Source organism: Xenopus laevis, chromosome 5S, assembly GCF_017654675.1.
Source record: "Xenopus laevis strain J_2021 chromosome 5S, Xenopus_laevis_v10.1, whole genome shotgun sequence".
Taxonomy (NCBI): Eukaryota; Metazoa; Chordata; class Amphibia; order Anura; family Pipidae; genus Xenopus; species Xenopus laevis.
Window position 1 is genome coordinate 117,867,330 of NC_054380.1, and position 24,270 is coordinate 117,891,599.

At 39.2% G+C, this 24,270-nt stretch overlaps 1 protein-coding gene across 2 annotated transcripts; it reads left to right on the forward strand.

The window, feature by feature from the left end:
• The first annotated feature begins 1,086 nt into the window (after positions 1 to 1,086).
• LOC108718199 (kyphoscoliosis peptidase) lies at positions 1,087 to 23,686 on the forward strand. Of its 2 annotated transcripts, none has more exons than XM_018265885.2 (10): positions 1,087 to 1,529; positions 5,024 to 5,074; positions 5,209 to 5,247; positions 7,524 to 7,583; positions 13,555 to 13,637; positions 17,231 to 17,339; positions 17,745 to 17,862; positions 19,726 to 19,905; positions 20,788 to 20,978; positions 21,677 to 23,686. In XM_018265885.2, exons 1-10 carry the CDS (start codon positions 1,433 to 1,435, stop codon positions 23,602 to 23,604), a joined length of 2,856 nt encoding a protein of 951 aa, XP_018121374.1. In that variant the 5' UTR covers positions 1,087 to 1,432; the 3' UTR covers positions 23,605 to 23,686. The 2 variants fall into 2 exon arrangements, with proteins under 2 accessions (XP_018121374.1, XP_018121375.1); XM_018265886.2 differs by having other exon boundaries at positions 1,092 to 1,529; positions 19,735 to 19,905.
• The last annotated feature ends 584 nt before the right edge of the window (positions 23,687 to 24,270 follow it).

The window sequence follows — 24,270 nt, forward strand, 5'->3', positions numbered from 1 at the left end:
TCAAGCGCCTATAACATTATGCACATGTTCTACAATATATTGTGTTTTGGTGCTGCATAAACAAATGCAAATAACTTTTAGATTGATGAAGAGAGCGATATTCTGAGACGATTTTCAATTGGTCTTCATTTAATTATTATTTATGGGTTTTTTTAAAATTATTTGGCATTTTGTTTAGCAGCTCTCCCGTTTGGAATTTCAGCAATAATCTGGTTTCAAGGGTCCAAACTACCCTAGCAACTAGCCAGTGGTTTGAATGAGAAACTGGAACACGAGAAGAAGAGCACCTAATTAGAATGATAAGGAATAAAAAGTAAAAACTTGGTTTAATTGAAGCCTCACAGAGCAATCATTTTTGGCTGCTGGTATCAGTGATCCTCATTTGAAAAGTAGAAAGAGTTAGAAGAAGAAGGCAAATAATTCAAAAACGATAAAAAAAATTAAGACCAATTGAAAAGTTGCTTAGAACAGGCCATTCTATATATACTGAAAAGTTATCGAGCTTTATATGATGTCTGGCCAATAGGGGGGGATATCTCACTGGCATCTATTGAATGAGGTTTCCTTTTATCTTGCTGGAGAAATAAACTAATGTAGCTCCATGCAGCTGAAGGGTTTTAATGAAAGAAAAGCTAATTACTTGGGATAGGATCCGTTATCTGGAAACCCGTTATCCAGAAATCTCCGAATTACGGAATGGCCGTCTCCCATAGACTCCATTTTATCCAAATAAAACAAATTTTTAAAAATGATTTCCTTTTCTGTTATAATAATAAAACAGTACCTTGTACTTGATCCAAACTAAGATATAATTAATCCTTATTAAAAGTAAAACCAGCCTATTGGGTTTATTTAATGTTTTCATGATTTTCTTGTAGACTTAAGGTATGAAGATCCAAATAAGGAAAGATCCGTTATCCGGAAAACCTCAGGTCCCGATCATTCTGGATAACAGGTGCTATATCTGTATATTGGATTAGCAAATGTAATTAGTTAAAATGTGGCAGTTATTGCACACAGCAATTTAGATAAGGGATAAGCAATGTCACATACTTTAGGGATTTAATTGAGTGAAGTCCATAAATTTCTGTACCTGCTACCACTGACAATGGTACAAAGTCTTCCCGCGAGTCGCAAGGGTGTGAAGTATCACATATTCCGAGGGCATTAAACTGGTCAAATAAAATTTCAAGTGTGCACCCGTGAGCTCCGCCGGGCTAAATAGCAATCAGTTCAACTGCAGCTCCAAAGGTTAAAAGAACACACCCAAATTCCTCTTCTAAATGGGTTTGTTTTGCCACACAGCCATAAATATATTGTGCCTATAAATTCTACTCACATATCACAGTTTAAAGTTCTACATTTTTAATAGAAGGAGCAAAACAGCCTACCAGGAAACTGGAGCACAATTTCATCTTGAGAGGAACATGCTATGGCTCTACACCAACAGCTCAGCCTGTGGCAGAAGATATTGCTAGGGATCCTTTGCTTCCCACTGCTCCCCATCTACTTCTGTGTTTCTTACCTGTGTGAGTATTGCATTCCACCACCTGATTAGACTACTGTTGTCTTTAAGCTGTTGTTGAACTACATCCCAGCATGCAAGAGAGTTCCAGGTTGGAAATTATTTTACTAAGCTTTTCTATGAACACTGACAGTTCTGTGGCCCATATGAGTTAAAAATCCAAGCCTTTTTATTTTCACGTAATCATCGCATATTGGTTTGGTGAGCTTTAGCTGGTTAAAAAAAGGCTGGTTTCTAAGCAATCAGTAATAAATACAACCAATCAGTATTGATTATAATAACTGAGTGTAATCTCATTGTGCCCCAAGTTTAATTGAGATTATACTCCGGTCCTAGTTTTCACAAGACGGTGTTTGGTATTTGGGATTCTGCTAAAAACTAAGAACCGGATTATTTTCTCAATGCCGACACATCGGATCATGTCATTGTGTCCTTCTTGGTATAGCATTATCCTTTACATTGGTACGCACAATGAAAATTCTACTGTGCAGGTCTGTGCTGGCATTTCTGTATTTAAACACAAGTTTTTAAAAGAGAAGGAAAGGCAATATTTACTTGGGAATGCCAAAAGTTAGGCACCCCAAGTGATTGTATATACTTACCTGACACCCTGGGCCGGTGCTCCGATCAGGAGAAAACGGCACCGGCCTAGGGTTCTTCTAGCGAGCACCACGGAGCGATTGGTTTCTTCTTCTTCTTTTTTCGCGTGGGTGTGCATGTGCAGTAGCGAGAAAAGTCGCTATTTCTACTGCATATGTGTCTGCCCTGGGAAATTTAATGAGTAAAGAATCAAGAAGAGGATCGCTCCGTGGTGCTCGCTGGAAGAACCCTGGGCCTGGGCAGCTTTTTCCTGAGCACTGGCCCAGGTTGTCAGGTAAGTAAATTTTGGCACCCCCAAATAAATATTCACTTAATCAGAGTTTTCTTATGAGCACTTTTGCACATTCCATTAGTTTTATATTTTGTAGTGAACCCCACTGCAGAAAAAAGCAATTCCTATGTTAGCAACCCATATAGCAATCCATTGACATTAATGGCAAACACCTGTCACTGCACATAATGTATAGGGTGGATTTTGGCCCAAATGATTGGCATTAAAATAAATGGCTGCCTGTAGTAACACCAGTGAGGAAAACACGCCATGTGACACTAGCGTTAACCAGGCATTCAGTCTAACTGCTCAGAATCAAAGTGCCAGCAAATCTAGAAAAAATCAATATGCAAAAGTACTCAGAGCAGCCCTCCTTTAGGAATCACAATAAGGGGCAGATTTATCAAGGGTTGAATTTCGAAGTAATGGGAAATTTTTTGAACTAGACAAATACAAGATTCCTCTGCACTCAACCCATTATCAATATATTTAAGACAGAGACATTTTGTGCATACTGCTACTGAAAAATGCCTTACCCTTTAAACAAAAAAATTTTTTGAACTCCCATATCTTTGGAATTCGAATAAAAAAAGACCTATAGAAATTTATTTTAAAAAAATCGAAGTTTTTAATTTCGGGTGAATGCTGTCTTCGAATCGACGTTTAAGCACATTCGATCGAATTCGAATCAAGGTATTTGCCCCAAAAAACTTTCATTTTTCAAAGTCCACCAAATGACTCCAAATAGGTTCTAGGAGGTCCGTCAAAGACTAAAATAGCAATTAGGCAGGTTTGAGATGGTGAATGGTTGAAGTTTTAAAGAGGTACATGATAAATTTCGATATTCGAATAGTCAAATTTTTTTCAAATTCAGGTAGAATTTTGGCCTATTCGATAGCTTGATATTCAAATTTTTTTACTTTAAATTTTCACCTTGACAAATCTGATAAATCTGCCCCTAAATGTTGAGATGTGTGATGGTGGCACATCCCAGGTCAACAATATTTGCTTACGTTAGAGTAGGAAGACAAATCTGAAATATTTGCAAATCAGAAATCAAATACAACTGTTTGGTACCTGTGTGGATACGGCTAAATTTGTTTGACAAAATATTCCACAAAGGCACATGAAAGGGAGTGCAAAATCCATTTTGGTATGCAGACTGCAGAACTATAACATTCAGCCTCTTTGTGCTACAGGTCTGCAATACCTACACAGAATTACATGGTTGCCTTTCAAATCCACTCTGTATACTGGGACCACTTATGTGTGGCATCTCTATATAGTAACTTTTCATGTTCTGTATTTGCTTCATTTTCTTCTTCACCAAAACATATTGCCTACCTCTGTTAGGTGATATGAATTTTGATATATGTAACCACCTTATTAGCATTTAAGCTTTGCTAAAAAAAATACATTTCCAAAAACAACCAATGCAAGTCTTAATATGAGTTCCTGTCTGACCCTGGGGCAAACTCTGTCTCATAGTCTCTTTATACCTATAGAAAACAGGCAATGCTTAAAAGATGGTGTTTATGGATGGATGTCTCCCTACCCTTCAGAAAAATAGGATAGGATGAACAATTTTTAAAAACCACAAATTACAAATCACATTCCCAGCCCTATACCCTTGAAGTTAGGACTTTAAAAGGCACCAGAAAGACCATCTTTGAGTTGTACCACCCGAAGCACAAGTTTGCTCCACAAAGTAGAACAGATGTTATTGTGCATTGGTGACCAAATCAGGGTTTACTTCAATTTACATTAATCATGGTGCAAGGAGGCTTAAAGGGGATGGGGTAAACCAGAAATATTGGGAGAAACCTATGATAACTAAACTCTCTAGTTACGATATATTGTTAAGCTGGCCATAGATGTTGAGATTTTTAAAAGATCAGATCCTGATCGGGAGACCACGATCTTCTCAGAATGATCGTACGAATTTACCATCAACTAAAAAGACCAATTTGCCAGGAAAACAAAGGGGAGCTGCCTGCTTGGCCCTGCAAACATAGAAAGATTGCACTGGGGCCGACAAAGATTTATTGACCTGGCCGATCAATTTCCAGACAGATGTTGGCCGAAAAATCGTAAGATGTACGATCCTTCGAATCCCACTAACCCCACAATAATTTCGAAGGATTGGTCGGGCTTCCCTAAAATCGTCCGTTCGGCAAGAAGAATTGTCGCGTCTATGGGGAGTTGCTTTCCTGTAGTGGTGTGGGGTTTGGACAAGAAAAGTAATTTTTACTTTCACAGCAGACATTTCAGAGGAGTATTCTAAAGTTGGATTACAAGGTTTTTCTATATTCAGCAGCAACCCATGTTCAAAAAGACATGTCAGGACCTGGACAGCAACAAATCTCAAGTCCGGTAAAAAGTACAGAAATACAGCAGCCTGCATACATCTGTCACAAGCACGCTCTTTTCTGCCCTTAATCATAAACTTACAGGCCAATATAATGGACACATGGTTTACCTTTTATAGGGATTTAAATAGGAAACAATTTAAAGCCACTGAAATATGATCAATTTTTAAGCCACTGTAAGAAAAGCTTATCTTCTGTTCTTTTACATTTTCATTTTTTCCACCGCTTTTGCATGTGATTTTTTTTTTATGTTCCCAGGCCTCAAAAGAAAGAAGAAAAATGAACTGGAGGAAAACAACGTAGATATTGGTGAGCTAAGTCCTTTTACTGCCATCACTTGTATAGTTGTTACATGGTTATATAGTAAAATGGACCAAAGAGTGCGCTTCTCCTGTACTTACAGTATTTATTCTCAGTGATTGCTATATGTTGATTTTCTGCAGGTCATGTGGAGAGTGGCCATTTCATCCGGAAGACTACAGGTATGGCAAAAAGTAACATGCATAAAACTGTAAGTTAAGAAAAAAACATAATTATTGTAATACCTTTGTACTATTAACACCAATATCATGTTTTCTACGTGGTCAGACTAAGAGGTTCCAGAATGTAGTGGAAAGGGAAGTGAACTCATAGAAATAGATGGGCAAATGATACAGGAAAGAAAGGGTATGGCAATGCAATGTTGTATAAACCCAGGCAGTTGGTTTGAGTTAGAGGTTGGGTTAACAGCGAACCAGGGCCAGATTTACATTGTGGGTGCCCCTAGGCCCACAACCGTTCATCGCCCCTGTCCCCTCCGGCGGGACAGGAGCAATGGCGATTGGTGCACGGAAAATTGAAAAAAATTATTGTATCTCCAGCGCATCCCCAGTGTTTCTGAACCAATGTGGGTGTGGTCGGCAGTATGCCGCCCCCCTAAAATTCTGCCGCCCCAGGCCCGGGCCTAGGTGGCCTTTCCACAAATCCGGGCCTGCAGCGAACAAAGGTAAAGGAGAGTACGTTTTTAAGGAGAAGGAAAGGTGAAAACACAGGATGGTGCCAAAAGTTAGGCACCCCTAGGGATGGGTGAATTTTTTCGCCGTGTTTCGCCATGGAAATGACGCCCATAGACTTGTATGGCGGCGTGCGTCAAAAAAACAAAAAGGCGCTTGTCAAAAAAATGTTGTTGCGCGGTGAAATTTTTTTGACGAACGCCTTTTTTTTGACACACGCCGCCATAAAAGTCTATGGGCGTCATTTCCATGGCGAAACACGGTGAAAAAATTCACCCATCCCTAGGGGTGCCTAACTTTTTGGGCGTAGACTTTAATGGGCATCGGCGACAATTCGCCGGCGGTGAATTTTAAACGAAACTGGTCAAATTTGCCCATCCCTAGGCACCCCCAGTGATTGTGTTTACTTACATGATACCCCAGGTGGTGCTAACAGAAGCACTGGCTTGGGGAATCAACTAAATACAATACTGGGGGGGGGGGGTGTTGTGCCTAACTTTTGTCACCCCAAGTGATTTAATCTTTTCTTCTTCTTTAAGGAAAGGTATTGGGGTATCAGGTAACTAAATACAATACCATGGGGGGATGTTGTGCCTCACATTTGGCACCCAGAGTGATTTTACCTTTCCTTCTTCTTTAGGGAAAGGTATCTGGTATTGTGAATTGACTAAAGTCTAAAAGAACTTAGGCCTGCAAATAGGGATTTCCATGAGTATCTTTGATAATACATTCCTTCACTCTCCTGCCACACTAGGATCAGTACAACAAGAGAAAAGTATGGTCCAGGTTTATTCACCCATAGTAGTCCATAATAAATTACTTTGCATTGGTCTCTCATTCCTTATTTTAAGTATGGAAGATCGTGTCTAGACATTGTACCCTTTGTCAGGCTTATGAGTGGTAGTTTATGGAATAAAAGGGACATTCAACCAGAAACAGACCCAACTGGTTGACCTGCATGTTGCTTTACTCTAGGGATACACTGAATCCAGGATTTGGCTTTTTTCAGAATTATTCAGATATGACCGAATCCAAGTGCCAACTCCTAAAAACCATGTGACACAAACAAGGAAGTAAAAAAACTTTTAACCACGCACTGTGTGTGCAGTTGTTTTTCACCCCTTGTTTCCCTAATTTGCATATGCAAATTAGGCTTCAGATTCAGTTCGGTACTCGACTGAATCTTTTGTGACGGATTCGGGATTTAGCTAAATCCTAAAATAGTGGATTCGGTGTATCCCTACTTTACGCATTCCCACAAATACAAAACCATACAATGTACGGCTGTATCCAGTGGTTAAGTGTCTCCAAGACTTTCCCTTTAGGAATCTAGCACAGTTATCACCTATGATCACACTAAATTCAGGTATGTAAAGATGGGGTGAAGGACATGTGCACCTGGTGAGAAGTGGGTGTGGTAGTTATGGCTTTCACCTGGTTTTGCATACCTGAGCTCCCTTTATAATTTACATAGTCTAGTCGAATCATCAAGGCATCTGCTGCTTTATAATTCAACAATATTTAGGGTGGCCGTGACTTTCTCTCGACAACCCAGTGAGAATATATAAATACTACAGTTCTTTATAAGACTAGTCAGGGTACTGCATAGCACAATAGACTAAACTATATTATAATATTCTTCCCTGTACGGTTTTTATGACCGTCTGTGGAACAAATAAAATGTTCTTCAATTAGACAAGACGCCGCGGCGAGATTACACCCAGTATTATGTGAAATAATAACTTGCTTTATTTCCCTTCACACAGAGGAGGATGGAACGTTCTGTGCGGATGGAAAGAATGAAGAAAAATGTCACACGGCATTCAGTAAGAAACATAATTTCATTTAAATCGGAAGCCGGCGCATCTCCTAATATTCAGCAGTGTTCTAGGGGTTACATTCTCTGCAAATCTGCCCACGATTACTAAAAATCCTGCAATAACACATACAGACTCTGCTACAGCTTTATTAGCTCAACTAATCTCAGCGGGGCTGATGGAAACCCAACTCAAGTTATATTTCACATCCATTTGTGCCTTACAGCTGCATGTTCTCCAAATACCTAATTTGTTGTTCTCCAAAGGGAGATTACGGCACTGCTTAGTCAGTATGTGTCTTCAATAGCAGAGATTTGTTACTGTTTAGATGGTACCAGCATATAATTATATACTTCATAACTAGCAGGATGCATTTAATAGAGGGGGAGAGCAGAAATACTAATTAAGCAATTTGTTTAACTGTGGAACCACATGGATTGTTTATTTGGTCATAGAATCATCTGACTTCTGCTTTAGAGATATTACGCCCGAGGTCCTCCAGCTGCTGCTGAACTGCAATACCCAGGCAAAGGCTGTCTGAATTTAAATAGAGTGGGAAACAAAAGCAGTTCTTGAAATTTGACATCCCTGTCACGATCCTATGATATTCTCTAGAGAGGTCTGGATCACCAAACAGCACTCTAATTCGATATGTCAGACCAACCACATGATTGTCGAAGTCACAAAGCAAGCGCTGACTTAATTTATGCAAGTTTTATTTTTTGACAACGTACTTTCATTTCAGAAATATACTACTGAAAAGGCGTTACCGTCTATGACAAAATGACATCTTTGTGGTTTATATCGTGTATTATACGGAAAAGGTTTTCCACCTCATTAGTGCATGACTATATGTAAACCCCTGACTAAACAAGACAGGACTGCTGTGCCCTATTTTTATAGAAGCAGAAGGCATCCACCCAATACATAACTTAACAGTCTAGACAAAGAAAGAGAAGCATGTAAACAAAGCACTTAGCTGACTGGGTTCTGAATACAAAATGCATTTTTTCAAGAAGGTACTGTATTTTGTAAGCTTTGTTCATATGCAATATAAAATCACAACCATAGTGCAGGCAGACTACACACTCCTCCAACGCTGGCAGGCTAACTACAAGCACCTTCATAGTTTGCAGGTCGGCTACATACAGTTTACATGTGGCACATTGGCTACATATACCAGGTTGAAGGTTGTCTATAAACCATTATAGCCTGCAGGTTGGCTCCATACATCATCATAGGTTGCAGGTTGGCTACATACAGCCTCACATGTGGCACGTTGGCTACATATAACAGGTTGAAAGTTGTGTATAAACCATTATAGCCTGCAGGTTGGCTCCATACAACACTATAGGCTGCAGGTTAGCTGCATACAGCCTCACATGTGGCACTAGGTACATAAAGAGTTGAGGCTATGTCTACATACACCATTACAGATTGCAGGTTAGATATATGCACCATCGTAGGCTGCAGAATAGTTACATGCACCATCAAAGGCTGCAAGTTGGCTACATACAACATCATAGACGGCAGATTGACTATATACAGCCTCACATGCAGCACTTTGGGTACAAAACAGGTGGAGGGTCATCTACATACACCATTATAGCCTGCAGGTTGGCTCCATACACCATCATAGGCTGCAGGTTAGCTACATACAGTACATCCTCACATGTAGCACTTTAGGTACACAAAGAGTTGAAGCTATGTCTACATACACCATTACAGCTTGCAGGTTAGCTATATGCACCATCATAGGCTGCAGAATAGTTACATGCACCATCAAAGGCTGCAAGTTGGCTACATAAAACATCATAGACTGCAGGTTGACTATATACAGCCTCACATAACAGGTTGAGGGTCATCTACATACACCATTAGAGCCTGCAGGTTGGCTACATACACCAACAAACTCCAGCATAGGTTAGCAGTTGCCTACATACAGTCTCACAAGCTGCACGTTGCCTACATACTCTATCCCAGGCTGAATGTTTGGTTCATATACTATTACAGCTTGCATGTTGGCTTCATACAGCATCATAGGCTTCAAGTTGGCTTCACCTTCATTAGATGCTACATGCATCATCATAGGCTGTAAGTTGGTTACATGAACAGTCATAGACTGCAGGTTGACTACATATACCATTATAGTATGCAGGTTACCTACATACACCATCATAGTTTGCAGGTCGGCTACATACAACTATAGGATACAGGGTCATCAATGACACTCTCATGAGCGGTAGGCTTGCTACATACACCCTTGTGGGTAGCAACTAGCAACATATATCCCTCTGGCTAAATATGACAGCATGGAATGCAGGCTTGCTAAATATACCCTTGTAGGTATGCAACTGTTCAAATAAAACTACATACAGTTTCAGTCCTGTAAAACTTTAAAGCCAGTCAAATGAGTAATAAAACTTTTCAAGACTACTGAACATACCCACTGCATTAGACTCATTACCAGACACTGCACATAAAGATTTGTTGTTGGCCATACTTATCTCGAAGTCTACAAATCCAAAGAGACTGTCCAAAGACTACAAATCCTGCAGGTTTCAATTGGGCAGTATATAGTTCATATATACAAGTGGTGGAAGTACCATATAAATTATGTTTGGATTTGTGTAACAGAAATACTGTAACTATATGTTACTTCAACAAATGCACAGGCATACAATACCCAAACCAGATGCCATAATGCCCTGTATAATGATTTTGAACACAGCACTGAAGTCTTATCCTTTCAAAACCTACATTTTAATTGAATCCACATGATATCAGAACAGCTGCACTGGTTTCAAATTAATATGTGCCCTGTGGCCTATAGAGTTCAGAGAAGAATAATAAAGTGCAGTAATAGAAATATAGAAATATAGTGGATCTCCAAGTTGTGTTACTAAATGGATTAACATTCTCAATAGTGTCTGATTTTAATGAAAATTTTCTTTTTTTTCTGGTGTGGCCGACTCCCCATTCTTTCATGCACTTTTCATGCCGACAGGAACCTCTTCCAGTGCATTAATCATTTCTGAAAATGAAAGACGTTTCCCTATCTTTCAGAAAACATAATTTCATTGACTATGCTATATTTGCATACAGCACTTTCTGAAGATGGACAATTTTGGCAGAATTTTATTATAGGATATAAATCATGCAAAGTGAAATAATGAGCTATGTCACACTAACAGAAGCCATCTTTTTTTTTTTTTCTTCCTTTTTTTAGGGTGCCGTAAAGCTGTCATTTATAACGCTAATGCATAGTTTCCAAGGTGTAATGATATATAGTTTTGGAGAAATAATAAAGAGCCTTTAGCTGGTAAAAACATTTTTATGCTCATGGTACTGTGTGCATATGGCAGTCAATAGTACTGTAACAGATTAAATCGCTGTGGGCCAGAAATTTATTGCAATAAGGTTGGTAGAAAATTTCCATCCATCCATTAATTTCCATCCATTAATTTCCATTTGCCTTAGTACCACTCCCGCATCCCATTCACTGTTACAGATATGTTATCCAGAATGCTCAGAACCTGGTGTTTTCTGTATAATGGATCTTTCCATAATTTGAATTTCTATACCATAAGTCTACTTAAAACTCATTTAAATATTAAATAAACCCAATAGGCTTTTTTTTGACACCGATAAGGATGAGTTGTATCTTAGTTGGGATGAAGTTCAAGCTACTGTTTTATCATTACAGAGAAAAACTCCCATAACTCACATTTTTGTGGTTACATGATCGCATCTGTCACATGACACTTAGAAATTCCAAGAAAGAAAGTTATATTATTAATGGGGCAAATCTACCACTACTTCTATCTAAAGAGCCTGCTCAAAGGTCTCTACTAAAACAGTACACGTTTATACCGTATAACTTTTACGCTTTATAAATAAACACTTTTATTGTGGTTATCTCCAAACATGTCATAATAAGCTATACTATAATGCAACCCTTCTTCAATAAGAAATAAGGCAAAGCATATTAGAAAGAGGACAGATAGTACAGGTATGGGGTGTGTTATGGGCCACATGAATTAAGGGCCATCACCAATAAACTTCATTGTAATCAAATAACTCAAATTTGTAAAAACAATTTCCTTACTTAGATTGTTCTCTTGGATCCTACTTAGACTTGAAGGTCTATCTATGATTCAAAGCTGGGTAGACCCAGAACAAGTCAAAGTAGAAACTGGATGATTAGAGGGTTAAAATATAATGTTGCTCTAGGGCAGGGATCCCCAACCTTTTTCACCCATGAGCAACATTCAGATTTAAAAAGAGTTGGGGAGCAACACAAGCAGGGAAACCGTTCCTGGGCAGTGCCAAATAAGGGCTGTGATTGGCTATTGGTAGCCCCTATGTGGACTCTTCATCTACAGGAGGCTCTATTTGACAGTACACCTGGTTTTTATGCAACCAAAACTTGCCACCAAGTCTGGAATTAAAAAATAATCACCTGCTTTGAGGCCACTGAGAGCAACATCCAAGGGGTTGGAGAGCAACATGTTGCTCACGAGCTACTGGTTGGGGATCACTGCTCTAGGGGTAGGAGGCAGGTAGGGCTGGGTAAGAAAGCAGTCGTAAGCCCCCTCAAGGTAATCCACTAATACAGGGACCTCAAGTGCACATCATTAGGCTTGTTATTATTTTAGAGCAGTGATCCACAACATGTTGCTCCCTAACCCCTTTGGATGTCGCTCCCAGTGGCCTCAAAACAGGTGCTTATTTTTGAATTCCAGGCTTGGAGGCAAGTTTTGGTTGTATAAAAACAAGGTGTATTGCCAAACAGAGGCTCCTGAATGTTATCAGTCCTTTACTTGGCACCGCAGGAACTTTATTGATTCTTGTGTGGCTCTCCATCTCTTTCTATATTTGAATGTGGCAATGACAGTATCCCTTTAAAGGCATATTAAAACACTAGCCATTGTTCCAAGTATAACTAGGGTTGCAAATAAGTAAACACACATTGACCACAGTTTAACTGGTTTTCTATTCTGGGCCTCCCTGGGGGGGGGACCCCACAGTTTGAGAATCTCTCTAATCTATTTGCAGTTGCTTTCTCTGCTTCCAGTGGATCTATGAGTAAAGAAATCCCAAAAAGGAGCCAGGAGGAAATATATTAAAATATTTATTAGAGATAAAAGTGCACTCACAATATTTTTCTTGTGGCATTTCCTGTGAGTCTCAAACATTAAGGGGCAGATTTATCAACGGTCGAATTTCTAAGTGATGAACTCCCATAACTTCGAAATTTGAATAAAAAAAGACCAACCAAAATGTATTAAAAAAATCAACGTTTTTTTCGCGGTGAATAGGCTGTATTCAATCGTGCAGATTCTTGCAGACACGGAGCACCAGCAAATTTAAAACATCCATTTATTTCAAAATCATTAAAATGTGAAAACAGAGCATAATGAGCTCGATAGCTTTGACTCGTTTCGTGTATTCAATTGTGCGAATCGAAGTAAGATCGTTTTCGATTGAATTCAAAGTCCACCAATTGACTCCAAATGGGTTCTAGGAGGTCCCCCATAGGCTAAAACAGCAATTCAGCAGGTTTTAGATGGCAAATGGTCGAAGTCAAAGTCTTTATGCCATGATCACATTTTTCCAAACAGTAACAATAAATAAAAATAAGATAAAAGCTTCTTACTCTGCACAGCGCATTGTCCTATGCATGGGTCCCACCAATGGGTGTGCCTGATCAATATCTATGAGCAGATAGTCAGCAGGTTTAATTTTTCCATCAGATGAGGGCAGCACCAGCGTACGGATATGGTACTCATCTGATTGGCCCGTAGCCTGCCTGTATGATCCAACTGGTAACTTCCAATGATTGTGCCACTTTTTTGGCAATATATGAATTCAGCAGCCTCACATATGTAATGGTATTTACCAGGATAAGGTACTGTATTTACCTATGGATCCATGTTTAATACACTGTTATAACCTTTAATTTTCTTTTGCAATACAGAGTATCCATGGGACAAGAAAAACCTAAAATCTCTGCAGGTAGACCTTGTGGCATTGGCAAAGCTGGATGCATATGCTACAAAGGTACAATTAATCTTGTTATTGCTTTGATATAAACCTGCACAATGTAACTACAATATTAATTCATTTGAAATGTGATATCATTAGCGCTAGTGAATGAATCATTAACTCTTGTGTATTTAACTAAACTTCAGCTGTGTGATGTTTAAATTTGTTGTTGTATTTAAAAAAATATGTACTTATGTATACACTGAATCAAACAGTACTGGAGCTGCTTCTGGGCCATGACTGTGTATAAGAATAGGGGGTCCAAAAGGAAAGTGCTACAGAAGATGAGTTTGAGCAGGGGGCTCTATTAACTTTTGGAACCTAGGAGGGGGTAAAGTCTGGGAGGGAGCACGGGCCACAGCACATGCCAAAATATATTGAGTATGCAGTGTATTGAGTAGTCCTCCATACTGTATGTTTGTCAATCTATATTCACCAATACAAACATACCTTGTGTAGGATATTGGTAACAAGAAAATTAACAAGAAACAATCTCTCTCTCTCTCTCTCTCTCTCTCTCTCTATCTATCTATCTATCTATCTATCTATCTATCTATCTATATATATATAATAAATGAAAGAAGACCGCACTCAGAGGACTTTCGCAAGAAAACAAGCCCACTCTAGCCATCCTCAGGAGGTGCTAGCCGAAACGTTGAGGAATAAACGTCACAGCCCATGGGGGCTCGTTTTCTTGCGAAAGTCCTGTGATTGCGGTCTTCTTTCATTTATTATATGCAATTTAGTTGCCAGCACCAAGGCAAGTACCTACCTTACTGCGGAGTGCACCAGTGCAGATCTATATATATATACAGGCCCCGTTTGGTGGAGAGCCCACCAAGGCCTGGGCCTAGGGTGGCAGGATTTTAGGGGGTGGCATGCTGCCAAACCACACCCACATTGGTTCAGAAACACTGGGAAGGTACAGGAGATACGATAGTTTTTGAAATTTCATGTACACCAATCCCCAGTGTTCTGGTCCCAATGATGAAAATTTGATTGAATAAAATAGAGGGCACAGGGCGACGAACGAGAGAGAGAGAGAGAGAAAAAGTTTACATCTAAACTTTTACTGCCCAGAGGGCTGAATGAAATTTACTCTCTAGCTAGTTACCTTTGAGTAAATGTGTGTGATACAGTTGCTTCCAACCTAGAGAAAAATTTTGGAATTAAATGGTTTGGTCTATAGGCTGTGGTTTATAAGAAAGAGATTATGCAGTTTTGAAGAATCAGGAGCTAGTTTAAGTTGATATAATGATGTTTATTTGAAACTGTTGCACCTTGGATACATAGTTTCCGCATCTCATTGTTTTTAGCCTTCACAGATGGTCACATTTGATACACAAAAATTATACATTTTAATTGAAGGGCTCTACAGCTTTTTGCACATGTTTAAAAACTTTTTATTTTAATTAACACGAGATTTGTATAGTCCTTGATATGGCCTTATAATACACTGGTTTTAATAGTCACTTAATAAATATGAGTAGATTCTCCCTAATATATATTATAATGTGAATAGGGTGATACTTTCTAATTAACATATGTGGTGTTTTAAATACTGACATGATGATTGGATATGAGGGTGATTTAATGATTTCCTTCACCTGTTTTCATCCTGACGACGGCTCCGTGTGAGTCGAAACGCGTTGATGCACCATGCACTAATAAAAATATTTTGATATATATCTGAAGGGTCAATGCCGTGAGTGCTTTCACTGGACTGCTATATATATAGAAAGCCGTGGTCTCACGCACTCCAGTTAATCACTTGATTTAAATTTTATTCACCACATTTTATTATATAAAAGCATTAACGTTATATATATAGTGAGTAAAGTACCCCCTCTTGTAAAATATAAGGATATTATAAGTTACCAAGGAGTTTCATGACCATATAAAAACACGAGGCCGAAGGCCGAGTGTTTTTATACAGGTCATGGAACTCCGAGGTAACTTCTAATATCCTCATATTTTACAACTGGGGGTACTTTATTTATTATAATACACAAATTTCAGTGAGTCATGTGTCAGAAATGACATCAGAACTCACCGTTTATAACTGATGACATCAGAACTCACCATTTATAAGGATATAATTTACAGGATATTCATGGCTTTTGTGTATAAATATATATTCTGTAGGAGGCTGTGATTAGTTTACAGTTGAGAGGAGAAGCAGTTTCCCATTCCAGGCTAAAGTGTTCCCTGGCAGTTCTGAAGTTGCCCTGGAGTTGCCCTAATCTTTAGAACAGAAGTTCCCATGTACTCAGCCTCTATGGATGGTTGGTTATGGAAAACCTGAGGTGGTGTTAGGAGGCCACAGTAGGAGAAGTCAGTGTGAGGAAAGATAAGCAGATAAGGGTAATTGCCTGAGCAACTAGAGGCTCCAGTGAGGAGACCAGAAGGCATAGTACTCCTTGAGTGGTTGAGTCCCTAGGCTTAGTAGCAGTCACCACTCTGAGCATCCTTCTTGTGCTAAGGACTAGTTCACTTATAACTAGGGATGTAGCGAACTGCCGATTTGGTGTTGGCGAACGCCGGCAAAAAATGCGAATGTTCGCGAACAGTTCGCGAACTTCGAACACCCGCTAAAATCGTTCGAATCGAATGATCGAAGGATTTTAATCGTTCGATCGAACGATCGAAGCATTCGATCGAATGCTTTTCATTCGATCGAATGCTTACAATCGTTCGAACGAATGGAAATCGTTCGATTTTTAGCGGTCGAAGGAATTCGAATGGTCGAACGATTTGTATTAGAATCGAACGCAAACTCAAAATGCGAACGTCGCGCGACGTTCGCGAACATTCGGCGGACGCGAACGGTCGAAGTTTGCGCGAACAAGTTCGCCGGCGAACAGTTCGCTACATCCCTACTTATAACTAGTACTACCTCAGAGTGTTGCCAATACTATGCCTGTTTAACATTATCAAGTAGATGAATTTGTCTGAAGGATCTGTGAAGTGATTAAATATTGTATTGACTACAAAGTACCACAACAGAGATTGAGTGAGATCTAGCAACTATTTATTTGTTTTGTTATAATGAAACAGTTCTGTGTAAATCATTGCGGTTAACCCTTTTTCTGCCAATACTGTGAGACCATACCTGAGAGAAAGAGTTCCATGTAACCATGCTCTACTGAGAGGTGCAGGGAGTTTCAACTATCTGAGTACAAGCAGGGTAAAAACCAGGCAGGTCCTAGGTACCAATGACTTGTCCATCTTTAAAACAGCATTACAGGTAACAAACAAGTGACAGGCACATCATTTAAAGGAGCCACACTCTATGAGCACTCTGCAGTCCAAGTTCTATGTCGATTCAACCTCTTATCTAGAGAACAGAAACCTGAGCATTAGTATATAGAGTCTGCATCATCATTCCCCATAAAGACACTTTACACTTTCTGCTTTAGATTTACATTGTAGCTAGAATAGTTAGTTTTGGCCTAAGGAGATTTGCCTAGGACATCTAGACCACAGATGGAAAATGGGTTGATGTTGGAAGAGTTTTGGGGGTGCTTTGTGTAAAATAATGTTATGGAAATCCCCCTACTTAACTGTGTCTGATATTAATCATCCTGGTTATTCATCCTTTATATTAGGTGAATGGCCACAGGACCCTTGAACTTCTAGTAAAGGATCTTCTCTGTGATGCTTCTACAGACTTGGAGAAAACACGAGCCATTTGGATATGGATCTGTCAACACATAGGTGCCTTAAACTACTCATGGTGTTTCCTTAAAGGGCTGGTTCACCTTTAAGTATGTTATAGAATGGCTAATTCTAAGCAACGTTTAAACTGGCTTAATTTTTTTCTTTTTTATAGTTTTTTAATTATTTGCCTTCTTCTTCTGACCCTTTCCAGCTTTCAAATGGGGTCGCTGACCCCATCTAAAAATAAATGCTTTGTAAGTCTACAAATATATTGTTATTGCTACTTTTGGTTACTCATAATCAACCCTGTTTTACCCAATTGCTGCCAGATCTGCCCCCTTTACATCACAACTCCACTTATACTACTTATACTGTACAGAGGGAGTAGAGATCATAAAGAGATGGTGTTTCTTATGCTTTCATTCATAGGCCAACAAAGGTATGCTTTTGCTTTTTTGCTAGAGAATGATGCAGCTGAGACAAAAAATAAAGGTTTGGTTCCACCTGATCCAGAAGCCACCTTTCAGAGCAAGAAGACCTTCTGTACTGGTTACTCCTCACTGTTTCAGAGGATGTGCAGGTAACGGGTTCTGGGGGGAAAATAAGACATATTAACCATTCTTTTCTAAGTTTTACACTTGCAATGTTTTTCTTACAAATGAGCAGTTGTGTGCATGTATCACAGACTAATTTTAAAGTACAGATATGGGACCTGTTATCCAGAACGCTCAGGACCTGGTGTTTTCTGGTTAAGGATCTTTCCTTTTCTAATTTGGATCTTTACATCTTAAGTCTACTAGAAAATCATGTAAACATTAAATAAACCCAATAGGCTGGTTTTGCTTCCAAAATGGATGAATTACATCTTAGTTGGGATCAAGTACAAGGTACTATTTTATTATTACAGAGAAAAAGGAAATCATTTTTAAAAATTTGAATTATTTGATTATAATGGAATCTATTGGAGATGGATGGATAATGGGTTTCTGGATAATGGATCCATGGATAACAGGAAAGTATTGAGGCTTTATGTGACCCTAGGCCACGATTTATAGCCCTGTGCTTGCTCTCCATTCACTATGGCAAGGGCACATGTGCTGGGAACTAAGAGGTGCAAAATTGTTCCCCAAAGAGTCCATACACTAACCTTTAGGGCAGAAACACACTCTCAGATTCGGGGAGATTAGTCCCCCAGCGACAAATCTTCTCTTCTCCGGGGCAACTAATCTTCCCGAACTGCCTCCCGCCGGCTAGAATGTAAATCGCAATTGATACGCTTCGTTTTTCGAAGTCGCCCTAAGTTGCCACACGAGGAAACTTCGGATGAATTTGGAAAACAAAGTGCTCTGAGTGCCATCCTGCAAGTGATTTCGATTATAGCCGGCGGGAGGCAGTTCGGGGAGATTAGTAGTTGCCTCGAAGAAGAGGCTTTTTACCCACGGGCGACTAAATTTCCCTGAAACTGAGTGTGTCTCTGCCCTTAACCTAATGTTGGCATGTCCAAGTGAGCACTGTATTTACTGTATGCCCTTAGTGTATATTATAGATACATCCAGTTTTACCTTGATGCTACACCACCAAGTCTTTAACCAAGTATCTATCAATCAATAGGTAACTTCCCATTGTAGGCTTAACTATTCCTACAGCTAGCTGCCCACTTAGACTAACTAGTGCATGAAATGTTTTTGTGAATATACTCAACATCATATGATCATTTGTGGATACAGCTAGTTAAGGTTAATCCTTTTCAGCTAATTAGGATGGACCTTTCTTCATACAGGTTAGTCCCTTGTAAAACTTGCCTGGCAGCTAAAAACTGATATATTAAAGTATCTAAATTTCCCGTATCTGAATCCGTGGCCGTAAAGTAACTAATGTCTTCTGGCACTGACAAGAAACCCTCTAAAGATTTAATTTTACCTACGGCTGTTTCTGACCGTATAATATTAAGAGTTTTGAAACCTATTAGAAAAAAACATAGATACATAGATGAGCATTTTTAAAAGGATTTCTTCACATTTGTAGGACCCAAGTCATCTAGCATATGTCTCCTAGCAGAAAGTATCCAGGGGACAAAGCTGTTTGGTTGTAGGGAAGTTAATTTCAAGGATGACTGTATGATACATTAATGGCGCCCAAGCGCTGATGTGATTATAATGAGACATAAATAACCTTCTGGTCAGACAGAATGACTGCTGCTTTATAACACCAAATGATCATCTTCAGTACAATCTGTGCTCCCAGTCTTGCTTCCTTCTGTCTGAGACTGTCAAATAAGCTCAAATATATTTCCAGCTCAACGCAAAAGTGTGAAAACCACAACTATTCTCTATGCAATGTGGCAAACAGACATATCCTTGTATACACATCTCTGCAAAAACAGAATGTCACTAACAGCTGTTGTATAACAATTAATGGAAAATGTGTTCACATTATAACAAAGTGTTTGCAGCCTTGCAGACATCCGGTGTAACACTGTGTGCGGCTACAGAAAAGGACAGACATTTTCTGAAGGGCCTAATCATGCATGGAACACAGTGTATCTGGAAAACAGTTGGCACTTACTAGACTGCACAATGGGAGCAGGTTACGTTGATGACAGCATGAACAAGTTTACATTTCAGTGAGTATTGAGTGATGTCATTTTGCTGTCTTCTCTCTTTCATTGGCTCAAAAAGATACATGTATAAATTAGGTAAACTTAATGAAGAGTGAAGGCAGCTTCAGTGGATAGATTTTACAGCAAAAAATTTAAAGTTTGGGAGAAGTTTGTTGAGAGAGTCCGATATGTAATAATTCAGAGATTAAATATTTTATATATTATGGGTCTCATTTTAGCATACTAAATGAACAATTGAATTTGATACAATAGGTGTGCAACTGCTGGGAACACAAATGCTATATATAAAATAACTGTCACTATATTTTGTTTTGCTCCAATGCACCCATTACACATGTAAACACTCACAAATGAACAGAAAAATCCTCTTCTAAGTTCTTTTGCAATTTCCATTCATTATTCTATTTTTAGTTTTGAAACTGTTTTGAAACAGCACCACCTGCGATAGCTGAAAATAAACTTCCTGAGAAAAGGAAGGATCTGCTGAAGCTGTGCTGCTTGAAAAATAAAGTAAGTGAGCAAAGAGTCATTTGACATTTTTCAGGTCAAATCTAATCAGTGCAATGTCACAAGCCTTTCCTTTTCTCAGAAAAGTCATTTTCAGCCACCAGTTTCCAGATGAACAAGACCACCAGCAGGTGGCTCAGTTTTTAAAAAAAAATATTTTGCAGGTGTACAGAAGCCCTGTACTTTACACCAGTCATTGAACAAGTGTAAGGTCCAGGGCTGAACCAAATTTCCTTGTACCCCAATATCCTTCCACTGTTAATGGGATTATAAGAACAATAATACAACAATATCTGTAGAACTGCAGCCTAAAACCTGTGTAGAGTTTAACATGTTTTGCACGTGGTCATTGGCATTTCAGTATTCGAATCATTCCAGATACAACGAGTTCTATTTTCTGACACACCCTGCACTCTTCATTGAAGACCACTTCCCAGAGCGGACGCATTACCAACTCCTAGAGTTGCCTTTGTTTCAAAACCAGTTTGAAGGAAATGTCCATCGTAGAAGCCACTTTTACACTCTTGGGCTGGGCTCTTCTCACCCTCATACATCTTCCATTGAGACAGGTAATGGGCAAACATCTGGCTATGGCTTAATAAATCTGAAATAAATTCTTTGAGCAGTGTCGGACTGGGATGCCAGGGGCCCACAAGAAAACCTTATGCTGAGGGCCCACTTTCTAAATTATTATACCTCCTCTCCTCACTCAACCACTTTATTCTCCTAGTCTCTTTTCTCTACATATTTTACTCTATTCTTCCAATATTAAGCATATTTGTTCCCATAAAGAGAGAATGACCATGAAATAGGCCAAATGGTTAGAAGCAAGAGGCCTACTGACCCTGGGCCCACCGGGAGTTTTCCTGGTATCCCTGTGGGCCAGTCCGACACTGTCTTTGAGTTTAATTATATTACCACTTGCATATTTTCCTCCAAATGTACTGTATGTACTGATGTAAAACAGAAAAATGTATGTTGTACTGCAAAGTCCTCTTCTTTATACTGTAGCACCACCCATATAATATAATGAGAACTCAACCTTCCAACACGGAACACGCGCTACCAAACCATATAGTCCATAAATATTTCACCAATGAAAGGCCAAGACTTTCTCAGTGCGAATATCATCACAGTTTTATTTCAAATGGTTATTCTTTTTCTCCTTTTTCTGAACCACCTATTTGCAATGATAATTTATATTTCCCTCATTTCATATACATCAAATCACTACTAATCGCTGTGTTTTTTTTTCTATCCTATCTAGTGAGAGGGAAGGCCTGTGTTACTATTGAGAGAAGTCAACAGATACAATTCATCTTTTCCTTAAATGAAACAGAGCAGCCAGGTTTGATAAGGTTGACCAAACATGGAACTATTTTTGATGTATACCCTCTTAAAACTGGGCAGCATCTTCTACAGATATTTGCTAAGAGACCTGATGTAGATAAAGCCTATCGATTAGTTCTGGATCACGTAATAGACTGCAAAGCAGTGGATAACAGTGTAAAGATTCCTACGATTCTCAGCAACCCTGTTGGTCCTAGTTGGATATCGGAGAAAGCAGGGCTCATTCAACCCTCACACGTTGATCCAATCATTAATACAGAAGATGGACGCTGCACTGTTGGGTTTGTTCTAGAAAGAACAATAAAGCTCACTAGCAATTTAAAATCTGATGAAGTAAAAAACATGCCAAACCATGTCATACAGTGGAGGCAGAAACGTAAGGTTGAGTTCCAAGTTCATCTCCCACAGCCTGGTACTTATGTTCTGCAGATATTTGGTGGTTCCTCAGGCTACATCTGCAACTATCTCATAACCTGCTCCAACCCCAGTGTAAAATGGAAACCTTTTCCTGCTGTGCTTCATAATCCAGTTGGCCCAAACCCAGATACAGAGAAAATCGGAATTCATCCTTCTTCCCACCCTGAGCCAGTCATTAATACAGAGGATGGATGCTGCAATATTAGCTTTGCACTTAATAAAGTACTCCATATCAGCAGTTGCTTGAAGTATGAAGATGTAAAACCTCTACGAAATCATATAATCCAGAAATCCCAAAAGAACAATGTTACATTTAACGTTCGTCTTCCACAAGCTGGATCCTATGTCCTCCAGATTTTTGGTGGCTCCACTGGTTACATCTGCAACTACCTCTTGATTTGTACAAACCCTAATGTCAAATGGCCTCCTTTCCCAGCTGCACTTCATAACCCAGTAGGCCCAAATCCTGAAACGGAAAAGGTTGGACTTTGCCGTCCTTCACACTCTGAACCCATCATTAATACTGAGGATGGTAGTTGCATTATTAGCTTTGCATTAGACACAGTTCTGAAACTGACCAGCAGCTTGATATCTCATGATGGCCAAAACATTCTCAACCATGTTTTACAGAAGTCCCAGAAGGATAGGATTGAGTTTAATATTTGTCTTCCACACTCAGGTTCTTATGTTTTCCAGATATTTGAAGATACTATTGGTTATATTTGCAACTACCTCTTGACTTGTACAAACTATAATTTCAAATGGCCTCCTTTCCCATCTGCACTTCACAATCCAGTTGGCCCCACCCCAGAAACAGAAACTATTGGACTCCTCCGGCCTTCACATCCTAATCCAATCATTGAAAGTGAGAATGGCTGTTGTACCATAAATTTTGAACTGGAGCGAGATTTATGCGTTTTTCCTACACTACATTCTGAGAAACCTCCAATCACACCTGGAACAGAACATCGGTACACTTTTCAAATGCATAAACAGAATACCATTGAAATTATGGTTCGTCTACCCTGTGCTGGGACCTATGTTTTACGTGTAAATATAATGCCGAACAATAGCACAGAATATACCTCACAATGTAACTATCTGATTAATTCTACCAACACTTCAGTCAAATGGCCTGTGTTCCCTTTGGCATATGAATCTTGGGCTAAGAATTTTGAGCTGGTGGAACCTTTAGATGGAGTTCTTCCAGAGAAGAGCCCCGTTTACTTTAAGCTCCGGGTTCCTGGGGTGGAAAGTGTATTGGTTAAAGCAAAAAATGATTTTCCTTTGAGTCTTAGTGAAACGGGATACTGGGAAGGAACCTGCAATACAAACGACTGTAAATATATTTATGTCATTGTTTGCCATAAGGCCCAGCCACATTCTCGTGACTACATCTTGCAGTATCAAGTGGACAACAGACAATAAAACTGTTTTGTGATTGTTTCCAGTCCTAACCCATTAGGACTATGTTTTTGTATGTACAAAATAAAGAAGGCATATTTCCTGACCCAATATAGATCTGTACATATGGAAATGTTATATTTGCTTATACGGACAATTGTATTTGTTTAAATTAATTTTCTTAACCCTATATTATTTTTTTTCTAATTTGTGCTGTCTCATAGTATTTATCATATATATGTAAACACTACATTTTACAAATAATTTTCTATATTATATTAGTTTGTTCTTTGCCCAATGTCTTTATAGGCTCAGTTTTCTTGCACAGTGGAGCCATTCCCTGTGCTACAATGTTTTGTGCTTTTCAGACACAGTGGCGATCCTGGGGTTTCTGCTGATGCTGCCCACCTCTCCTGCTCCGAGCTTAAAACGTTAGCGTCAAGGGGGGCTGCATCACTAGTGCAATGAGCGCTATAGTGCTCTCTGCATTTTTGGAGCAGAAAATTTGGCTCTAAGGGTAAGGTTACTTATGCTACTATTTCAGAAGATTAGTCGCCCAGCGACAAATGTCTTCTTCTACGGGCAACTAATCTCCACAAACTGGCGGGATGGCACTCGGAGTGCTTCGCTTTACAAAGTCGACTGAGACTTCAGGCAACTTCTAAAAGCCAAATTGATTTGACTGCAGTT